This window comes from Phymastichus coffea, unplaced genomic scaffold (genome assembly GCF_024137745.1).
Source record: "Phymastichus coffea isolate CEN01 unplaced genomic scaffold, Cenicafe_Pcof_1.1 PCOF00124, whole genome shotgun sequence".
NCBI classification, from domain to species: Eukaryota; Metazoa; Arthropoda; class Insecta; order Hymenoptera; family Eulophidae; genus Phymastichus; species Phymastichus coffea.
This window is the reverse complement of record NW_026706935.1, coordinates 217,310-240,052: the sequence shown is the minus strand read 5'-3', so window position 1 is coordinate 240,052 and position 22,743 is coordinate 217,310. Positions and strand designations below refer to the sequence as shown.

Here is a 22,743-nt window from a genome sequence, read left to right as displayed (position 1 = left end):
ATGCTTTTACCTGCTTTTGCTTCAGCAAGGATTTATCGTTATGCTGGCATTTAGATAAGTTATTATTTATTTATTTATTTACTATCTACAATAGAATTTTCCCGCGGTTTCTTCGTTCCGATGCAACGACGGAATTCTCATACCAACCTAACTGGGGGGGGGGTCGCGATTCAATCCACGTTGGGTGTACATACATCCAACGTGAATTGAATCGCGACCCCCCCCCCCAGTTAGGTTGGTAGAGTGCTACTTTCAGTCCGTAACGGTGGTTTTCAGATCGGCCATAGTATAACGCTCGTTCTTAAATTATATAATTAAAACCTAAAATCAAATAATCATGCATCTAAATTCATTGTTCGGCAAACAATTAATTTTAAACCTAAAAACAAATTAGTAACGTTTTATCATATTTTATCATATGCAATCCACGTTGGGTGTACGTGCGGATGCGGACGGATACGGACGCGAATCGCAACTCTAGTAACATCACTAAAAATATCTAGTTCGATTATTTAGTACCAACACTACCAGTAGTGAGCAAAAGTGACTGTTGTTTAAAACTGTAGCGCCGAACGTACCACATTTAATGAACGCCTATCTAACCTTTACATTATTGCAGTCTACAAGATGGCAAATGATAGAGAATTGATAGACTTTCAACTACAATTAGTGGAATTAGGCCTTAATTTTATGGAAGTACTTGAATATATGAGAAGAAGAAGAAAATATATATAAATGATATGTATTAATCATCCCAAAAATTTTTTTTACATTAGCATACTCATCAATAAGCAATATTCATGAAAATTTGAAAAGTAAATTGTATTTGATAAAACTCTTGTGAAATAAAAACTTTAGAAAACACGCGCCGTCAAATTAGGAGGCTCTTCTCTTTCCAATTGCTCGTCCCGATTTAAGCGCTCAACCGAACAGTATACCTGAGACTATTCGTCTACCTTAGACGTACCTGAGAAGTGACCTGGACGTCATAATATTAAATAAAATAGAAATATGATAATAAAAAAATCCAATTAAGATGATATTCAAATAAATGAAAAAAATTATACGGAATATTTAATACAAATTCATCAAGCATGGTCGGCTTCTAGGTCAATAAATCTTTTAAAAATGTTAACGTCACATTAAATATTATAGATAGTTATATTGATATTAATAAATGAATGAATGAATGATTACGATGTCATAATGAATCATTTTTGTAACTTATAAATAATAGCCATCTAGCAGTACTTAAAATCGGTGATACAAAATCAAATGTAAACTTTACTTCGTTTTATTCAGTTTTTGAAAATTATAAATAAATTTTTATTCTCTTGGATCTTATCTAGAGAGAGTCTAACAACTCAGTTATCGTAAGACTAAGTAATTTAGAATTCCGTCCTAGTGTCAAAATCAGTAACAGTAATTAAAATAATCGGAACTTCGGAACAGGCGGACAGAACAGTTATTCTGCTTTTATCGAACGGTGTCCAATTCCTTTTTAAAGAAGATTGTTCGTTAGTCACTACCTTATTATTAGAAACTGAAATAAATATTCCAATTTATAACGTTTGTGAAAATTATAGGTATATTTTTGTTTCAATATATCATTATAGCAAAATATATTTTTTAATTGAATACGATCATATGAATATATTTTATTTTTCTAATACAATTCCGCGATATACCTCATAGTTAATTACCATTTATATATTTATATGGTGTTCATTAAAATTTCAATTAAAGAAATCGGCCATATCTAAAATTTATATGATAGTTTTATTTTGTGCAAATCATTTCCTATCGCAAAAAAAATGTTTTTACTGCATGTTGGCACATTAAAAGCATAAAATTGAGGTTATATACCAGTTAAATAATATAAATTACGGTTGAGACTTGGGAGACATTAATTGAATTTTAAGAATTTGTCTGTATAATTAATAAAAACTATTATGCCTACGTAAAAGTTTAGTTTAAAATAAACATAAATAATAAATTATTAAGTATTTACAAGGAAACGCTAAAAAATATATATATATAATCCGTACATTAACATACAATGTTCAGACTGCTGTAAAAAATGAAAATTTCGACGAACTATCAATATTAATACTATCAATGATTTTCACTCATGGTCAGCGATGCTTCTTTGTCGATTGTGCATACTTGCAATGCCGGCTACTTCCAACTCCGACCTGATTCCGATATTTTATAATATCCATTATAGTTTGAGAGTCGAAATAAAATAATATATTTGCTGTGACGTCGTTATCATTAAAATTATAAATACCTACACAATTTTCTAATTATATGTTTTTTCTGTTAAATTCATATTACTTTTCAAAAATTCTAATCAGTATTTATGAAATCACGAAAATGACTAAATAAGGTAGTTACTTTTAGAAAAGTTTAAAAATAAAAATTTGCATTTATTAGCCAGGTTAATAAACAAAATAATATATAATCTACTTAATAATTTAATTTTAATTATTCGTATCAGGAATCCCTTAATTATGTAGCTGGAGTTGCATATTGCGTAATTGTAAGCAGTTGTAAGGTTAAGTTGTAAATGATCTTAGAATTATTCCTAAATGATCATCTTCATAATTTTTGTTAATTACGTACTCTAATAGTTTTATAGAAATTATTTTATGAATATTTTAATCTTGCTTAATTTTCGTTCATGAATAAAATTTGTATGAATATGTGTTACAGATTTTTACACGGATAATTGAAATGGCAGCTGACAGTGACTACCGCACTTTAGCTCATTATTGTGCTGGTAATTTTTCTAAAAAAGAATTTAGTAATAAAATTTTAGATAGTTTAAAGGATGTTAATTGCCCATTGCCAATGGATCTTCCTCAGAATCTAAATACTCTACTTGGCTTCACTCCATTACATTTGGCTATTCATTTTGAGAATTTGTGTGACATTAAAACTTTGATCAAACGAAGGGCCAAGTTCACTCTTAAAAATGGGTATGGTCAAACTGGCCTTCACTATATTTTACATTCATATTGTGAGTGGTCTGAAAATATAGGTCGTATTTTAAGAGAGCCTATAATGCTTGATGCTAGAATTAAAGTAATACTGTCAGCTCATTCGAAGTACAATATTTCTGAAGATCCTAGTGATGAGTATGGTATATCCCATTTTCATATAGCATGTATAACAAACAATGTGAAAGCTGTAAGTACTTTTTTAAATGGTGGAGTATCTGTTAATAAGGCTGTTAATAAAAATTCTAAACTGTTACCTGGTTATACTCCATTACATATTGCCGCAAGGTATTGTGCTTTGAAAACAGCAAAAGTACTTTTAGAAAATGGTGCTGATGTTACTCTTACAGATACCAATGATATGACAGCTTTACAATTACTTATTGACCGCAACATAAAAATTATGAAATGTTTGGGTGCCAAAGATACTGCTATGTATAAAAAGTTAAAAGCAGATATTCTAATAAATGAAAAGATCATTAAAATGATACAGGATAGAAATGGTGCAAATTATATAGGCATGTCTTCACTTCAAATTGCTTGTACAATGCAAGAACCTTCAATAGCAAATAGTTTACTTTCATTTTCAGATGTAAAATATCGTGTGAAAAGAAACTCAACTATGTGGCAAGGTTACACTGCACTGCATTTTGCTGCTCACTTCAATATTGAAACTGTTAAACTTCTGGTAGAAAAAGGAGCAGATATTTTAGCCAAAGATGCCAACAGCATTACAGCATTTGATTTGTGTGTGGAAAATTATAAAATTCAAGAAATTTATGACCTTATAATTAATGAACACAAATTGAGAAGCCTAAAGTTCTCAAATGAAAAAACCAATCTATGTAATTTTATTTTAGCTATGTTACGGAAAGCTGATTTCGAATCTTTTATAGATTCTACCCCAAATTTAAATATTAACATACCATTTGATTCTCCAGTGTGGTCTGGGTACACACTTCTTCATTTGATAACTATTTTCCTTAAGAGAGACGTAACTCTTAAAAAATTTATCGAAAATACAGACTATTACTATCCAGATAAAGAAAAATGGAAAGAAGCTACAGGTGAAATTAACATTCAAGCAAACAAAAAAAATGTAATTGAAACAAGAAATGTTGAAGATGAAAGTATCACTGAGGCAAAAAAAGGTAACGAAGAAATAAGAGAAAAATTAGAATTTGACGATGTCAGGTTATTTTTTGAAAAGCAGAAGATTATTAAGGTAATTAAGCAAGAGAGTCAAGGCATAACTGCTATTCATTTAGCCTTTTATCTGGACAACATGAACCTGGTTAGTTATCTATTGCGTAAGCAAATAAAGATTGAAAATCCTGTTGACAAAAAGGGTTTGTCACACCTACATCTTGCAGTTGCATATGAAAATATAGTGTTAATAAAGCATTTGGCAGCGAAAGTTCCTAGAGATATCAATAAATCAGTGAAAGTTGGTTTCCAGTTGAGTAATACACAACATTACAGTGAAAATATTTTAAAGACTTCATATGTATATGTACCTTCTTGTTACGCGTATAAGGAAGTAACAAAGGTGTTTAAAGTCAATGCTGGTTCAACAGCACTGCATATAGCTGTGGCTAAATACAATCACTTAATAACAGAACTTCTTATCAATTTAGGTGCAGATATATATGCTAGAGATGAGTACAACTTGACACCTATTCACTTAATGATGTGTTTACCTGAGGGCTTCGAAGGCATTTCTCACTTTCGGCGTATCCTTGAAAGGATAAAAGGTCTCCGAGAGTGTGTGGTGGAATCAGTGGGACTGAGCCACCTACATGTAGCATGTTGGCTTGGTAGCAAAATAGTTGTTGAAAATTTACTCAATCAAGGAACAGAGAATATTGAGTTGGAAATAATTGCCAATGATTCTTTGCCTTTCCTAAAACAATTAGACAAGATGAGACCGTTCGGATTAGCTTTAACTTACAATTGGTTCAATGTTGTTGAGTTACTGATAGAAAAAAACGCTAAGATTTCCGTTAACCGGCTTCTCAGATACAGTGTTGATAAGGCTATAAGCCAGGAATATGTCGATAAGTTGAATAATGTGTCATTACGAAATAGACTCAAACGTGAGACAGGACTAACGTTACTTCACTTTGCTTGCGCTGCATTGAATATCAAAGCGGCGAAAAACGCATTAAATCAAGGGATCGACGTTAATGCTCAGACTCACAAGGAATCTCCTTTTTGGCCTGGTTTCACTCCGTTGCATGTTCTCGCAACTGTAATTGATCCAGATCAACAGCAAATATATCTATTGACAATACTGCTATTAAATCACGGTGTCAATGTCACCTTGAAGAACGTCGATGACGAGACGCCGGTTCATCTATTTTATAACACAAGTAGATCTACGGACAACTACTTATTAAATTGTGTCGGATCTCTTCACCGCGATATAACTACATTTCTACTCAAAGCTCAACAGGATTTTAATGCGAATCCTGTTAATCAACTAGCAATTTCGCACCTTCATATAGCTTGCAAAAACAACTGTGATGAATTAGTCGCAGAATTTCTTAATAATGAAGTGGATTTGAATATTCAGATTAACTATTTAGATTTTCAGCATGATGGTGGATGCTCTCCTCTCCATTTAGCTTTAAAGAATTTCTCAAAAAATTCTGTTGATTTACTTATGGACCGCGGAGCTGATTTACACTTAGTGGATTCTTCGGGTAACACTGCACTTCATTGGCTCGTCGATGCAATCCCAATTGAGCCCGAGCTTGTTAACAGATTCATTATAAACCGGTGATTATTATAGTAGCTAGTACTTAATGAAAACTAATTTTTTCTTAATTCTTACGTTCAACGAAAAATTATAAATCCTACTATTGTTTGTTTTCAAGTTACTTGTAACAATTTTAGTTTTCTTACTATTTACAGGATTGATACTGATGTTATGGCAACAAACATTTACGGCAAAACTCCCTTTGAAGGTCTGTTGCATTCAAAGACGATACCAGCTAAAATGATTAATACGATTATGGATCTTAAACATATTCACACCAATATCTACAATAGAGTGACTGGAGAAGGCTACTTGGCTGTAGCTTTCTCAAATTTGATCCTGAATAGCCAAGCTTCAGGAGGCGTAGAGATAAATCCAATATTTAATGTAATGATGTCAAGAGACGATATAGGTGAAATTGGTTATATGGATCGCAATGCCATCCACAATATAATTTCACAGAAAGGAAAAACTGAAGTATCATATGAACCTATCTTACAGGCGTATAATAATGCAATATATCGACTCACGAGAATTGGCTGTAATATTGATCATCAGGATATAACAGGTAGGCTTTCTATAAACTAACTTTAATAATTGTATTAAACTATTTGACATTTACGATTGAACAATTCATTTTTTTCGAAAGGTCGAACCCCGCTTCACATTGCGACTCAGTTCCGAAATGCCGATGGATTAATTGCTTTATTGGATTGTGGCGCGGACGTAAATGTCATTGACGCAACCCGGAAATCAGTATTAAATTATGCTTTAGAATATGAGGAGTATGAAGTCGATAAGGCTGTACAATGTATGTGGATTTTCTATGCATACTTGAGTCAATATTGTTCTTATGGATTTGAATTGAGCCAAATGAATGTCGAACTTTATGTGAAAATTGTTGAAATTTGTGAATTGAATAAGCGATTTGAATATAAAAGACCAATTGTCGACGAAGACATTAAAAATTTAAAGAACTGGGAAATCGATTCGTCATTAATAAAATTATCTGATTTGCTGAAAAACAAAGGTCTCGATGCTTATGCAATGAGAGTGTCCGTTCGTCGTGACATTGATAAAATTTTCCAAGGTAATGATTTACATAAAAACATGTTTAAGATTTTTGGGTTACTCGTGTTAAAGTATAAGGAAGCTCGTATCAATTATCAAATTTGGTGCTCACTTATTAAGCCTGCCATAAAAGCATTGCAAGATCTTAGTTCTTTTTCTATATCTGTTTCCTGCAGTACTATAGTTGTAAGTTTTTTAACTGTTAAAGAACTGAAAAACATGATTGAGTCAGTTCCTAAGCCGAAGAAACCAGTCAAAAAGACTAAATAATTTATTTAAATTAGATTCTTTATTTTTTACCTTCACTTTTTATGTAAACAGTAACAAAAGGAATTTTCAGTAATTTCTTGAAGAATATTTTTTTTTTGCATTTTTCGACTTCTATTTATTAATGCATTGCAATCCTTACTTAATTTATTGATTTTGTATTTTGTTAATAGTTTAAGAGAAAGAGCATCATTCGTGAAGGTGTTATAAAATTAAATTATTAACTTGAACATCACTTTTATCTAACATGGATAGTTTGTTACATATTATAATAAAAAGAATTAAATTTTTTTTTCTATTAAAATTGGTTCTTTGATGATAATGTTTGTTGTTATACTTTGAGAGTATAAAATTCATTGATGGAAAAAGCTAATTGAGAGAAATATTAAATATTCTTGGTCAAAACTAATCTATAATATAAGTACAGAAAATCTTATTAGTCAATCTATCATACTGTGCCCTAAAAAATGAAGACTTGAATGGCACCACATATTATCAGAGAAATGTGTAAAAGAGATAGACGTTGATGAATATTAACAGTGAAAAAATGTACAATTGAACATACGTTAAGATTCAAAGTTTTACACATTAAAAGAATTATAATTTCAAAAGTTTATACCAATATGTTGTTAATAATACTTCGTATATTTAGTAATAAAAAATATATTTTATTTATTTGTTTTTTAATTTCAATAACCCAATTGTAAATAACTACTTTAAGTGGTTTGAAAATGCCTACATCACAAAACTGTAAAATATAAGTTAAATTTGGATAGAGTAAATATAAAATGATTTTACGAGTTTTATAAAATTCACGTAAATCCATGCTTATATGAGATCTGTGACCATAGAATAGTAACAACACAGAAAACTTTACATTATTGGTAACAACCTGTCAGTAGAAACTTTTTTTTATAAAATGGCTATAAGTATAAGCTTTATATATCCATTAGGACTATGTCCAATAACATATCCAACTAAAACTGTTGCTGTCACTTCTATAGAAGGAAAGTATTCGTGTGGATAAAGTATCATAGCTTGAATAGGTTTTCCATCAGCAGAATAACAAGTAAATATTATTATATTTTTTTTATTTTAACCTGAAGATATATAATAAATGTTTTTATATCCTTACTTACACCTAATCTCATGCAAATTAAATATTCTGCTAGAATATCATCGACCTTTTCCTCTTGTAGGTATTTTAACAAATTTATTAAACTATTGCTTTTTCAGAGTTACGATTCACTTGCAAAGAACCTCACTAAAACTAAGTTTTAAAAAAAGTTAATCACTGATGGTAACTTAGCAGTAGCTTCTTCTTAGTTTTATTGGTTGTGGCATCAACTCGTAAAGTGAGTCCACGTTGATGGGCTGTGCATGATGGTTTTTTTCAAACGTTGGAGGCATGAGATAAGTAAAAGAGATATAGATAGTGATAGAGTTGAAAAGCGCTTTTAACGTCTATAAATACGTTACCGCTGTGTATAGTCCTTTATTGAAGTTTATGTCAATATGGTTGTGAAAATCGAAAAGTTATATCAGAGCACGATCTCGGTATTATTTCTTGTCTGTGCAGCGCCTAAAGATCGGTGAGGGAACCTTTTAATTAATGGTTTGCAAGATAGTAGCTATCGGGGTGGAAGGGTTGATGGGTTCATAAAAACAAGTAAAGCAGCAGTCTTCGTTTGCTTAAAAACATCCTTTGTATATTTTTCAGCAGTTGGTCAAATCGCCACAGATCGTTGCAAATGTTTCTAAGGGCCGATCTTTGCTCATTGGCTTCCTTGCACTTCAGATCCCACCAGGGAGTTCGGGCTAACGATTCCGTTACTAAAGATAGAAGTTTGGCAAGCGAGAGAATTAAAAGCGTATACTCTATTACTTGATTGATGATTTGAGGTACGTGTGTGAATTTTTGTCCGGAAATACGACATTCGGTGAGTGCTAATTAAATGAAGCATTTTCTAGGAAGTTGCAAAACGGTATCCAGTTTGAAGACTTATTGATTATTTTAAGATTCTGTAGGTATCTGAGTTTCAAACAAGATACAGGATCAGCGCAGGGAATTGGAAGGATAATAGAATAATGATCGCTGTCAAGAGTGTCATCACTAATTAGCCATTCACTAAGAGCTTCACTAAGGAAGAAGTAAGGGAGACGAAGGTTAGATCCGGATAAGTGGGATGTTAGAATGGTTGGTTTTGTTTATGTACGTTAGGGAGCTATCATTAAGTAAAAGTAGATCATTATTTGTGAAAGTGGAGAGTAAGCTCTCGCCTATTTTGTCGGTAGAGAAGCTTCTCCACGCGACATTGTAGCAGTTTAAGTCACCGCTAACGAAAACCAAGTTGAAACTGATGAGGGAATCAATTATTTTTTGCCAGTGAGCAACAGGAAGAAGGTCATCTAGTGAACGGTAAACAGATATAATGGTTAAACTTGAATTTTTTAGTTTAACGGTGACCGTAAAAGATTCTAGAGATTCCGTATATTCAAAACTGTATTTTCTATGTTGAAAAGAATATCTTTTTTCATCCCAATATTGACGCTACTACTGTTGCCTGACTACGTTTTAACTTTATTTCATATTTCTCTTTAGCCTTGGTTTCATGAAGAATAATTACGTCGTAATCCTCAGCAATGCCTTGGAGGATTGGTTGTTGGAAAAAGGAATTTCAACAGTTCCATTGAAGGGTTCGAAGGGAGTTATTGTTGATTGTGTGCCCCATCTTGGGTCTCATTAATAACTTTATTGAGAAGAGATTCTGAAACTTAGTAGAACTGATCAAGTCAGATTGAGTTGAGAAAGAAAAAATGACTTTGGTAGTCAACTCTAGTAAGAGAGCAAACGCAGTTGAAATATTAAGTAATTATCATCAGAATTTACTTCGGGCATAGTTGCATTCAGGCATTATCAACTTCAGAGTTTATGATAAGAGGGCTCAGGTTTAAAAAGGGAACCGATATAGGAAGTGGAAAATGATTTGAGTGTAGCCTTTCCTGCACGTTACGCTTAATAATGTGAGAAAGTTGAAGAGCCATCTGAGGGGAACTTGAAGATGACCTAGATGGATGGATACTATTGGTTACGTAGATTTGAGCAGTGGAGCAGGCAAGTTTGTCACGAAGGTGTTGGTTTTTCTTTTTTTTTGCTTAAACAGAAAATGAAATTTTCTTTAAGATAGTTGGATTTTTAATTTTAAAAATAAAAAATTTAGACTATATTATATGCAATTATATTAGCACTGAAATTTTATTGAAGAAATGTGATGAAATTCAAAAGATAATGATAATCGAAAAAGAGAATATTAATATCAATATCAATGACATTGCTATATACACCAGTTTGTATAAATATGTATGATGAACAATATATTTCTGCAGTACCTAATATGTTATATTACTAGACTACATGTACGATGCATCAAGATTTATATTTATATATTTAGAAAATAAAATTTTCTTACATATTGTATTTATTGTACCAGCATTTTTTATAATAAAAATTAAGATGTAAGTCATCTTGTTAAACAATATACATTATTCTCACATCCTACTATATTAGAGCAAATTAATTAATTCATATTTAGAAATTATTTTTTAGAAAAATCGAACTAATATGTGCATAAAATTTCTAGAAAATTCGTATGTTTAATTTTCAATGAAGTTGCGACATTTTAAAGTTATTCAGTTTTTATTTTATGCAACAATAGTTTTGAAAAACTGGAGATTATTATTATTATAAGTATCATCAGTCATTTTTGAGTTTTTAATTTTTTTATTATATGACTATTATTATAGTTATTGTCTTTAGTATTGATTACTTTTACTCATTTTTAATAATCCTTGTCTATTGAAAAATACAGCATAAAGGCAATTACATCGACATTAAATGTTCTGTTAATAACCATTTGGTTTGATTTGATATTTGATTCATTTCTTTGATCATTGTTCTTGCTTACCATAGTTTTATTTTAGTTAAAGCTTAATCAGTGGATGCAATACGTAAAGAAAACCACTTTAAACATTTGGTTAAAAATAAATAAATTTGTTAACCTTATCAGAAACTTTATTGTATAACTTGAAGAGGTTAACAATTTTGTTAACAAAAATTCAAAAGTTGTTTTCTGTCCATAATGCCCCCATTAACCGAACACAGCCTCAACTAAGAATAATTGATTGATAATATAAACCTACAATCTATGTAGATGGTTATCGCTAGTCTAATTCTTTTTATTTCACTTTTACAATTAATGTGTCATGAAACAAATTTTGAAGACATGCATATCAAGTATTTTCTTCTCACAAGACAAGATTTGGCTGATAGTGATAATAACTACATTGAATTTCAATTGTTCATAAATCTTCAAATATTTATTATATGCATTCAAGGCTTCTTAATTAGTAATTTCGTTTAGCTTATTCAATAATATATAACAGACTTTTTTTACTGCTAACTTAAACAAATGGAATTACATGTAACGAGAATAAATAAAATCTCAAAGCTGAATTTTACAAAATTGTACTTAATATAATTTTATATGTAAGGATGTTAGTCTACAATTTTGTCAATATGTTTGAGATAAAAATTAAGTAACATTAGTTGTAGTCTATTTATGAGAAATATTTGGAAAATTTAAAACATAAATTCAACCTACACTCAATTTTAATTAACATAACAAAATAATTAATATCTTATCTCCAACGTGATTACATTATATGTCAATGATTTAAATATTCTCTGATAATTATAAACATTTTATTAATACTTGACAAAATCTAGACGTAACAATCTATGTTTAGTTAGATATTTCAATGTAACTTAAAAAATTTGAACATATATTTAAAAAAAATTAAAGTTAAAATATAATAACTTGAAAGGTAATTTTAAAAATTACTGTATGAAACTAAACTTTTTCACTTTTGAGGAATAAAAATTACTGAACTATAGCCATTAATTTATTTATCGAAGGTTTCTTGTCTAAGTTTTCTACGATGTTCAGTGAGGTATTTTTGAGCAATATCATTCTTCTTATCAATTGGGAGATATTGCATAGCATTGATCAAATTCAAAAAATTTTCTAAAAAATCATCAGTTATTACAGCAGATTTTATACTTTCATCTACAATTATCTTGCTTAAGTCGTCATACTCATCTTCTGAATCTGACAAACGTTCATTACACAGCAAATACTCATCTTCTCTGGTTGGTAATTCAGCCGAAGATGTATCATTTTGCTGTGACGTTTCAATTTTCTTTTGATTTTTCACATTCTTTTTTACCTGGGAAAAATTCAAATTATTAGAGTTATTGATAAAATATAATTCATTCTTTATTTACATTTAGATTTCAAGTTACTTCTAAATAAAATTACATTAATGTTAGGATTAGGATAAATGCATTAATGAGTTGGAGTTTGTGAGAAATTAAACAAAAATATGATTATTTGATGAACTTTATATAAGACTTAAATATTTGCAAACAATTGCTTTAAATGGTGCTCAAAATTCAAATTAATCAAGTTAAAAAATCTAAATTACATGTGATGACATTAAAAAAAAATGAAAATTTTCAGATTTACTTGATGAAACCTATTTAAAAAGCTATGCAATATGGTAATGTAAACAAACGAAAACTGAAATGTTCAAAATTACCTTAGATGACTTAACGTCATCATTGACCTGCTGAATCTTGCTTTTTTTACGATAGAGAAGATAAGCTCTACGACAGCGAGGACAGGTGCTGACTTGAACACCAATGCGTCCGCAATTTTGGCAATGGTCGTCGAGAGTGGGTTTCGGACAATTTGCCTGCTGATGGGTATACTGCCAACAATTAAAGCATACTCCAAAGGGCACATCAATCTTACGATCAAATGGCACAGGATCAATGTCCTTGAAAATACGACCTTTTGCTTGGCCTGTATAACGCCACGGGTAAGCCGCGGGATTTCGTGGCTTCGCTTCAGGTGATGGTTTTTTAACTTCAAGCTCAAGAGGAGCAGCTTTGATAAGTGCTTTTCTTGGCTGATGTTCCAAATTGTGCATGTACTAAAACCATTTTTCCATTTTAGAGATAAAATTTTGATAATTCTACTTTTACATGCATAAAGTCACATGCACAAAGCATTTGATATAAGGAATCAGAGAAAGTGTGCATACGTTACCTGTTTTATATGACTTCCATACCGTAGTTTTGCTCGTGGTTTCTTTCCCATATTATCGCCGATGCTTGTTAAAAACTTATTGACGAACAAAATAAAAAAATCAAAAGATCAATTGTTTCGATGAAAGAAAAATGCAAGTCGATTGTGAACTTTGTTATTCTCGATCAGCTGATTGAATAGGTGTGATGGTGTGTACTTAATCTAATTAGAACGACCGAGACATGAAAATAATGTATTTTCCGAATAAATTACACAGAATTAGTTTCAATGTAAATTATACTACCTAAAAACAATTATTACAGAATTTGTACCCCTCGGAAAAGTGGAATGAAAGCACAAAAATGTTTAAATTAAAAAACAAACAAGATATTCTTTCCACTGAATTTGTACCTTGTCTTTTTTTAATGTTTAATTTCGTTGGCTCTGGTCCTGACGTCGACCGGTCGACTTGAATGGAATAGATATGAGTGAGCTATGCGCCATATCTGCACGGCCATCAACTGACTTGCGCTTGCGCATTGAACCACTGGATTGGCGGCCTAATTGAGTTGTACACAGTAGGAAATAGAAGTTCGAAAGAGATGAAGTTACTAAAAGTGAAACAAGACAGTAAGAATAGCATAGAATTGAAAAGATGAACTTAATTTTTAGAGGGGTCGTAGAATAATCAGAGGTATCATAGAAATAGCTTTAAGTTTTTGAGAAATATTTACGTAGGAGATTAATAATAAGAAGTTGAGGATTTGCAAAAAAATGTGCACTCAATGTCGAACCGTTCACAAAATAAAAAAATATAGTATAGGTCTTGTACATTCAAACTGCATGTATACATAAAAATAAGTCGACTAATTTTTTCTTGTACATATTAAAGGCTAAATTAAAACAATTACTTCTCATTCGAGTAATAGATACTATTTGTGTTCTGCATAGATTTGTTGAAAAGCCAATGATTTGATGTTTTGTTGAAGTTATTTCGAAAGAACACCTTCCTGAAAATAAGTTGGTAAGTTTTTCCGTAAGTACTTCCGGAAGAACCTATCGATAATAATTTAAAAACAAAATTTTCTTTTATATTAATTTGACAATCTAAGCTTGCATTAAGGTACAGACCATTATTTTGTTAAATTTAAAGATGTTATAATTGCTGTAACTTCATCATAATTACGAATGTGTTCGAGTCGAAAGTTTTTAATCCAATTTTATGTTATAAAGTTGCGGTGTTAATTTTGACACACCCTTTTTCGAAAACAAGCCATTAATAGTAGCCAGGAATCAAACCTATCGTGAGAGTCCTGCAGTATGCCCACTGAGCCACAGTGGCTCACGACAATCACAATATTTTTCAAGAGATAAATAGATATAACTTTATTTAATAAAAGACTTACAACAAATTAATGCAAATAATTTAAGTTGTATCTTCCGTTGACTCATGAATACTAATCGAACTTGCATTAATGGTTGACCTCCTATTTTGAAAAACACCCGTAGGCCCTTACGTAAGTTCTTATACTAGCCCTTATGCAAGTTCGTACGGAATAACTTACCAATTAATTTTCAGGAGAATTAACAATATAGAAGATAGATAATTTTTTATGACCTAGTTCTTACGTATGTTAATTCTTTCGTAATTTTTCCCAAAAAATTTATCCTCTCTTTTTCATGGCGATATATCTTTGTCGGTGTCGGCATTATAATAAATATATGTAGTTATACAAGTCCTTGCTACACAGTTCATTGGTGTATTGACGAAAATCAACATATGATATAGGAAAAATGATGTCGATTGGTCTGATCCAATCGCTTTCTTGGTCAGATCATCTGCCTCCTCGTTGTCTAGGATATCTTAATGACTTAACATCCTGGCAAAAATGATCTCTTTATCGATTGTTTTGAAGTAATTCTAAAAGCCTAAGATTAATCCTAAATAAAGCAACATTAAGGTAGTCGATCATAAGGCATCCTGAGAGATAGATAAAAGTGAACTGAGTCAGTAAAAAAGAGGAGATCAGGAAAGTTGTGCAAAAATAGTGGAGAGTTGTTTTTCAAACTATTAGCTAATTGACAGACGTAAGAAATTGAAGGGTGGCTTGAAATTCATAAAGAGCGTGTAATATATTATTATAGAAAAGTTTGATCAGTCTGAAAGTCTAAGCTGTAATAGAATGAATTCGAGACTCAGCATAAACGATTCTATTTGGGGTAGAGTTTCCGATACCTAATTAAATTAAACTAACTTACTAATAAATTAATAAAATTTAAAGGTAAACTAAAAAGTGCCATGTAGTATTAATCTTTTTAAAAAATTGAGTTCAACTGCTAAAAATATAGCATATAGCTGGCCATAATCATTAACAGCTGAGATATTTGCGTTATAAATAATGAATAGCGATCTAGGATGACACCAGGTAGTATATACGAAGCGATCTAACGATGTTAATGCCGACTGAATTTTTTCTCAATTAAATGATTTAATTGAGCGGATCATGATAAATTTTTGTCCAGCATTAGTAAAAATTGATATTCGAAACGAGTTAACATATATTGATATATCTGAGAAGTCGGAGATCTTTTGTTAATTATTAGAGTGGATAACAATTTGGTTTTTTCACAAGATAGTGATAGACCAAATTTCCTCAAGAAGATGTTGCGACTCTTGATAAATTACGTTCTAAAGTTTGAAGAACAAGTTTTATGTTTGAAGAAGTTGCAATAAGAGACTGATGTCGTCAGCAAACTGCAAACAATTACAACCTATAAGAATGAATATAAGATTGACAGACGCTGATGCTATGTAAAGTCGGACTATAAAAACACAGTCTTGCGGTACGTCTTATCTCGCTATACAAAAGGACCAACTATTTTGCCGTTGATTTTGAAATACGTAAGTCTTTTCGATGTAATATTGTAGTACAACTATTGCATATATTTACTGAAAGATATAGATTTCTTAGTAGATAAGTCAATGTCGTCGAAAGCACTTTTTACGTCCAGATACGCTATAGCTATGCACAAGCCTTAAGCAAAGTCTGTATAAAATTTTTGAAGTAAGGATTGACAAGTTATCTGCGCAGGATCTGGTTTTACGAAAGTCAATTGCGATAACGGAAGTTTAACGTCATTACGTTCGACCATCTTCTCGAAGAGTTTCAAAGTTGCTGAATCAAGCTAAGTCGCAATATTTTCAATAAAAATCAAGTGATAGACGAGCATTATTCGTTTGAGTAAAATATACCGTCATTATACTATAGTCTGAACATCATTTTATCAAAGGAACAGGAAAAAGTCCAATAGATGCTTTGTATATATTTATACGACTATATAAAAAAGTGTTCATATGCGCTGAGATTCAAGTAAAGTCTGTGTAGTTTATTTCAAATACTTTGCATCTACTTACTACATTATTTAACGAATTAATTTTTAGTTTCTATTTTTTTTTTGCTTTAATAAATTATAACATATTTTGCATACGTTTAAATTCGAAATGAACCTTAAGTGGGGTCGACTACCATAGTGCCATAATTCACACATGTGCTTTCTCAAGTTCACATGTTACAGTAAGACTTAATTACTGGAAAACAAACTGAAATTTAACGAGCAAATAATTAGCTAAATTTAGGTAGTACGATTGTATAACATATTAAGTCACGTTTTTCTCCAAGGAACTAGTCATAAAAAGTTTATTTGATCTTTTTAAATATAATACACAGATAATCAATAAAAATCCAATCTTATCTTCAATTTTCCAACTGTGACTTAATCGCAAATAATGCCAGGCAAGAAATCCTACAATATACAAAATTTAAATAATAATCATTAATCTTTTGCATAAACATGCATTTTACTGTTGTAACAATGAAAATTCGTGTATGAATACTTACAGTGCATGGAGTTTGAAAAAGAGATCTCAAGTCATCACAGAATTTAGTTATTGTTTTATGACATACTTCCCTCACTACTTCTACAAAAGCATCGCAAACGGCATTCTTGTTAACGTCAGATGTTACTTTTCCAAATTGATTAATCACTTTTTGTACGGAATTTTCACAAGATTTATTGACCGCTTGTTTTATCTGTGGGCCAAATTAATCATGAGAACATACATCAAACATTTATAAGAATATTAAAAATGTACCTTTTTCTCTACAGCATCGCGACTTGGGCAGATTTTCTTTATTATTGGCTTAAAAGAAGTAAGTCATTATTTTCAAGTAGAAATAGAGTCTTCAAGCAAAAACTGCAATTTTCTAAATACCTGGCATCCATAGGAAGTTCCTATAGCTAATCTACAAATTTCTCGAAAACTCTCGGAGCATGCCGAAGTAGTCGCGTCCACGATGAAGCTTGATACGCCGTTGCAAATTTTGGGAGCTTGCTGAACCGTGCCAACAACTCTTTTACAGAACGGGTGAACTCCTTTAGGGATCTAAAAATATATAACGATTTCGTAGTAAACGCACAGATGGTATTTTAGAATTATAATTATACTCACGTTCAATAGTCGAGGCCTCCGTCTGTGCACCTTAATCTGAAATTGAAAACAATCATTAAATGCAAAAATGCTTTTACAATAACCTACAAAGCCTGATGTGTTTTATACCCAATGGTAAAACAAATTCTCTAAAGCGTTCGCCATAAGTACGTCCGTAAAAGGGCTTTTTATATACCAATTAGTGATGTATATGACCAATAAGATATGACATCATATTGTTGGTTGCGTGGACGTAATTTCGAGAAGCCCTCGTCACGATTTGGCATTCGTCGATAAATAATTAACGCGCAGTCGCAAACATCGCGTTGGTCCTTTTTGTCCTATATGGAGCAGCGCACAAGTAAGCCCACAAGCCTTCACGATTATCGTTGAATGTCGTATAGATACATCTTTAATTAAGCTCAATAAGAACCTGTCGAGCCACGTAATTCATATAGGTACGGAGGAAGGCGAACGGATGTGCTTCGGCTTATAGACGTGTAAGCCAAGTTGCTCTATACAGATTAGCCATGCGTGTTTGCGCGTTCGTTTACGGTGACGTTATAACGGCCGCTACGTCAATCACTGTCTAATCGGATTATCGACTTGCATTTTATTGTCAAATTTATCGCGAAGTCATCTGATGCTTTTGTATTTATTGAATTTTCATCAAAATTGAATGTGAAATCATCATTAGTGTCCTCGTTTGATGTCGCCATTATTGAAATACCAGTGCAAATGTGAACGAGTCATCGTAGTTTTCTTCAAATAATTTTTTAGACGTACCCGAACGTAAGTTGACGAATAAATATAGTCGAGATTATTATACTTACACAACAATTAGCGGAAATGTGGTTCTCTGAGAGCTTAATTATTATAATTATTATAATTAATTATTATAATTATTATAATTAAGTATTATAATTAATTATTATAATTATTATAATTAATTATTATAATTAATTATTATAATTATTATATTTAATTATTATAATTAATTATTATAATTAATTATTATAATTATTATATTTAATTATTATAATTATTATAGAGAGAGAAAGAGAGAGAAAGAGAGAGAAATTATCCTGTAATTACGTTTGTTGTATCCATGTCTATTGAACTTAGCAAGGATTATTATTTTTACGTTAACAACACAGTTTTATTTTTGGCGGCAATTGTTTTCATGCGAAACGAACCTATTGTGTAAACACACAGTAACAAACCGGCATATATTTCACTTACTTTTATATTTGACGATATTTTGTTACTTCACATTGTGAAATTGACAGGCCATAATTAAAGATTATTGACTATCAGATACCTTATTTGAATATTTAATTTTTTTATACCAAATCTTTGTATAAGATTGAGAAAAGAGAGCTTGAAAAATGTTTGAAAACTATCAAAAAGTATTTGTAAAAAATTACTTTTGGTTATACCACGCTGAACCGAATATATTTACGCTGACTTCCTGATTGAAGTTTAGCAAATGCATTTTTACAAGATAATCAAATCTTATTTCTGTACATATTATCGGAAATGAGAAAAATAAGATACACTTACTTCTACTGAAGAATCATCCGTTCCATTCTTTACGTTATTACTAGAATCAGCATTTTCCAAATCATTTTGAGTGGCGGTCGTCAAGGTTATCCATAAGATAATAGCTAAAAGACTTAGAACGTTGCGAGCTATCATATTTGCTATTACACAGGATATTACAGTTATTTAATGCGCTGATATTGAATTTATATTCTGTTTTATATACATGTGAGCTGCGTTCGACTTTCAAGGGTTATTTGGACAGATGGTTCATTATTTGATTTTGATGTCAGTATTCGTCACATATAAATATTCATGACAAAAAAATTAATCCAACTACTATTTAAAAAAATATTCACCGAGGTATTGAATTTCATGTAACCATGAAATTAATTGATTGGAATAGCTATTTCAATGAATTTCACGGTCACGCGATAAGAGTGGATTAAAAGGAAAAGTACGTAGAATCTCGGTTATTAGAGAAAAAAGTGGGAAATATAAGATTTATCGATTCTACTCTGTACTGTCTACAGTTTTCTAACCCGAATACAAATATTTTATTCGACTCTTCGATAAAATCGTAATATACTCTTTTTATATTATTGAGAATTTTGGCTTGATCTAATTTGCAAACGGTCTTTCGAACCGCTGTGATGTTATTATTAATTTGATCGTGAATAAAGAAAAGCGGATTTGTCTGAAAATATGGGCAAAAATATTCTAGTAGTAATAGACCTTCTGAGTATTATAATTTACATTTATTAGACAATGAATTATGTTTTAAATTAATTTAACCAAGTTTATTTAGACGGCATCATTACGTTAGTCATTGACAGTTACGTGAGCGCGTAAAGTATTTGATTAGTTATATTCCGCAGTGAGGAAAAATCAAAATTGATTAAGTATTCCGTATAAAAAGTATAAGGGAAAATAATATACTAAAGAATCTAAAAGAATAGAATCACCGTAGTTCGTTCATATTAATATTTTTTTAGAAAAAAAATTGTAATTGTTCACGTTAATTAAATCAATTTTATTTACAAACTATTATTACGCTAATGTCATTGGTAATTCCGCATATAATAAATTTCTATCGGGAAATTCCTAATTGGAAAAAATCCTCACTCATATCTATAAGTCGATCAGCGGCGAGCTCCTCCAAGACGAGGTAATATAGACCAAAAAATCCCAAAATCACAATCCACCTAGCCGTTGCTAGGCGGCGCCACTTGTGTTGTGTTTAAAATAATTGACCAACTTTATTGTGTGGCACAATTTGCCTGCTTTTTCTTCCATGTTGTGCACATTGCGCACAGCAGAGAGTTAATTTGTTTACGTAAATAGCATTATCAAAGCAGATGGGACTGCGCGTGGGTATCCATTCAAATGCATGAAACTTGTCTGCAAGTTGTATCTGGAATTCACTTTTTCAAATATTTCGCTTACCGTCAAATCAAAAAAAAAAAAAAATAATATTCCATTTCGTTCCTCAAAGTCAATTCAATAATGTCGTTGACGAATAGATCTGACGATTCGAAGTCTGAGCAGAATTGCGACGAGAGCTCGCCCACTTTTGTAAATACAGCTGCAACTCGCCCCTCCAGAAGTATCAAATATTGCCAAATGGAGCTTTAAACTTGTGCAAAATCATTCCTCATTCCTTGCGCCTCGAAGACATTATCCGCCGTTAATTACTGTACAAAAATTAATACATCCTAAGCTTTCTGGTATCTCGCTAATTAAAAACTTGGTGCATCCCCTTCAGCAAATGCAGTCTCTCTACGGGGTTATATACCACGGCTAAATAAAGCTTACTCTCGCGCGCTTTGCGAGTGAAGTGTCGGTTAACATAAGAGTCGGAAAATAAAACTGAGGCGACGGAGAGAACTCCGACTTCCACGTGCGTAATTGAGACTAAGCTGATATACGCAAGGCAAAATGGGGCATGTTTCTTCCAAAATCAAGGGGATAAGACTGCGAAAAAGTGCGGACTAATTAGCATTTACAACTAGTATTTGCCACGTTATTTGAATTGTTATATATTGCCACTTGATTAGCAATCTAAACAGTTACTTGATAATGAAATATAAACACATCACATTGATTCATAGGTAAGTTGTATACAATTAGCCACTTCCATTTAATACCTACTAACAAAAAGTATAATGCTTATCAGATTTTTAATAATAAATATCTATTTTTTCCAAACAGTTAACGTTTGTCGATTGTAAGAATAGGAGCAAGTCGAGCGGATTTCACTGAAATGCACAGTAAAATGACTGTTAATCCTTGTCCAAGATATAATAATATTCCGAAGAATGAAAAATCGAAAGGCTATCCATAAAAATGCGGAGTGGGTTTATATAAATATACAAATCGGAGAATCGCGTTTATCGAGCACAGAGATAAACTCACGAGAAAGCGCTAGGAGCTTACAGCGGGACGACGCGAGCGCGAACGTGCAGCTGGGGCGCATCGCGTGCAGATCGGCCAACTCGTAAACGCGGAGCCGAGAATCGCGCCTATGATCGGCGAGCCAAGACCACGTGCCAAGACCAGAGAGCTCAGTCGCGGCGCAGTAACCAGAAGCCGCGCGCAGCTTCGATTTCGGTGCGGCGTCGGGAGCCTTGGCCGCATTTTCACGCGTCCATCGGTGAAGTTTAAATTAGATGCACGCGCGTTCGGACGGCAGTGTATCTCAAAATCTCGATTCCCGACGCTCGCGACGGAGTCAGAAGACCGTGGCTTCGTCGTCAAATACATCAATGGCATCAATTGCGGCACGCTGTGCGTCGGTTTCGTGGGTAATCTCACGTCCTGCTTGGTCATTTTGTGCAGCAAATCGATGCATACGCTCACCGAGTTCTACCTCCTCAGCTTGTCGATTTCGGATCTGCTGATTTTTACCACGGGCGTGCTGTACGATGTCTACTACTCAACTCACCATCGTGAGTACGTTACCGCAACTTTTTCACTCGCGTCAGCGAATTTCGTTATAAACATACTATAATTTTCTTTTTTCGATACTTTGGCGCGGATATCTTGACTTTCCGCACAATTGGTCAATAACGTGCGCTCAATGTATCGAGTTCTTATCCGTCATATCGAAAAATGCCGTAACCTTTATGCTTGGGAAAAGGGTTTCTCGATTCGCTTGTCAATCGAATCAAATTCAGCTGTCATCGTTCTCGTATTCGTCATTTCTTGGGCTCCATACTACGTTGAAGAAGTAATGTGGTATTACAAATACTTGAGCGGCAGAGGATCCGACGATACCATGTTTTACACAATGGTACTGAAGTTGTTGACTTATGCTTTATCCTCAGCTCTAAATCCCATTATTTACATCATGATGTCGAGAAAATTCCGGCAGGCATTCAAGGTACACTATGATTCCTTACAGAACGTATCGTTATAATTTTTCACACATACCGAAGCTCCGATTAACTGAATTCACAGGAA

The 22,743-nt window shown here is 32.1% G+C and overlaps 4 protein-coding genes and 1 long non-coding RNA gene across 9 annotated transcripts; 3 read left to right on the top strand and 2 right to left on the bottom strand.

Annotated features, from left to right (window-relative positions):
• Positions 1-1,480: 1,480 nt before the first annotated feature.
• LOC131671345 (ankyrin-2-like) lies at positions 1,481-7,710 on the top strand. Its single transcript, XM_058947709.1, has 4 exons — positions 1,481-1,586; positions 2,716-5,783; positions 5,919-6,331; positions 6,413-7,710. The coding sequence occupies exons 2-4, from the start codon at positions 2,737-2,739 to the stop codon at positions 7,102-7,104; spliced, it is 4,152 nt and encodes a 1,383-aa protein (XP_058803692.1). The 5' UTR covers positions 1,481-1,586; positions 2,716-2,736; the 3' UTR covers positions 7,105-7,710.
• A 1,202-nt stretch (positions 7,711-8,912) lies between these two features.
• Positions 8,913-10,146, top strand: LOC131671346 (uncharacterized). Of its 2 annotated transcripts, none has more exons than XR_009302527.1 (3): positions 8,913-9,041; positions 9,121-9,520; positions 9,704-10,146. It is a non-coding gene; the product is annotated as an uncharacterized LOC131671346 (long non-coding RNA). The 2 variants fall into 2 exon arrangements; XR_009302528.1 differs by having other exon boundaries at positions 8,939-9,003; positions 9,073-9,520.
• Positions 10,147-10,738: 592 nt separating this feature from the next.
• On the bottom strand, positions 10,739-13,744 carry LOC131671337 (uncharacterized). Of its 4 annotated transcripts, none has more exons than XM_058947695.1 (4): positions 13,662-13,744; positions 13,272-13,472; positions 12,760-13,155; positions 10,739-12,387 (listed from the first exon to the last, which is right to left on the bottom strand). In XM_058947695.1, exons 2-4 carry the CDS (start codon positions 13,320-13,322, stop codon positions 12,064-12,066), a joined length of 771 nt encoding a protein of 256 aa, XP_058803678.1. In that variant the 5' UTR covers positions 13,323-13,472; positions 13,662-13,744; the 3' UTR covers positions 10,739-12,063. The 4 variants fall into 4 exon arrangements, with proteins under 4 accessions (XP_058803678.1, XP_058803682.1, XP_058803680.1 ...); XM_058947699.1 differs by having other exon boundaries at positions 13,272-13,346; positions 13,662-13,719; XM_058947697.1 differs by having other exon boundaries at positions 13,555-13,695.
• Positions 13,745-16,923: 3,179 nt separating this feature from the next.
• Positions 16,924-18,128, bottom strand: LOC131671366 (uncharacterized). The gene is made up of 6 exons (XM_058947728.1): positions 17,869-18,128; positions 17,761-17,796; positions 17,524-17,694; positions 17,404-17,451; positions 17,150-17,341; positions 16,924-17,054 (listed from the first exon to the last, which is right to left on the bottom strand). Exons 1-6 carry the CDS (start codon positions 17,902-17,904, stop codon positions 17,025-17,027), a joined length of 513 nt encoding a protein of 170 aa, XP_058803711.1. The 5' UTR covers positions 17,905-18,128; the 3' UTR covers positions 16,924-17,024.
• Positions 18,129-20,787: 2,659 nt separating this feature from the next.
• On the top strand, positions 20,788-22,743 carry LOC131671357 (pyrokinin-1 receptor-like). The gene is made up of 3 exons (XM_058947719.1): positions 20,788-20,856; positions 21,974-22,229; positions 22,458-22,743. Exons 1-3 carry the CDS (start codon positions 20,788-20,790, stop codon positions 22,697-22,699), a joined length of 567 nt encoding a protein of 188 aa, XP_058803702.1. The 3' UTR covers positions 22,700-22,743.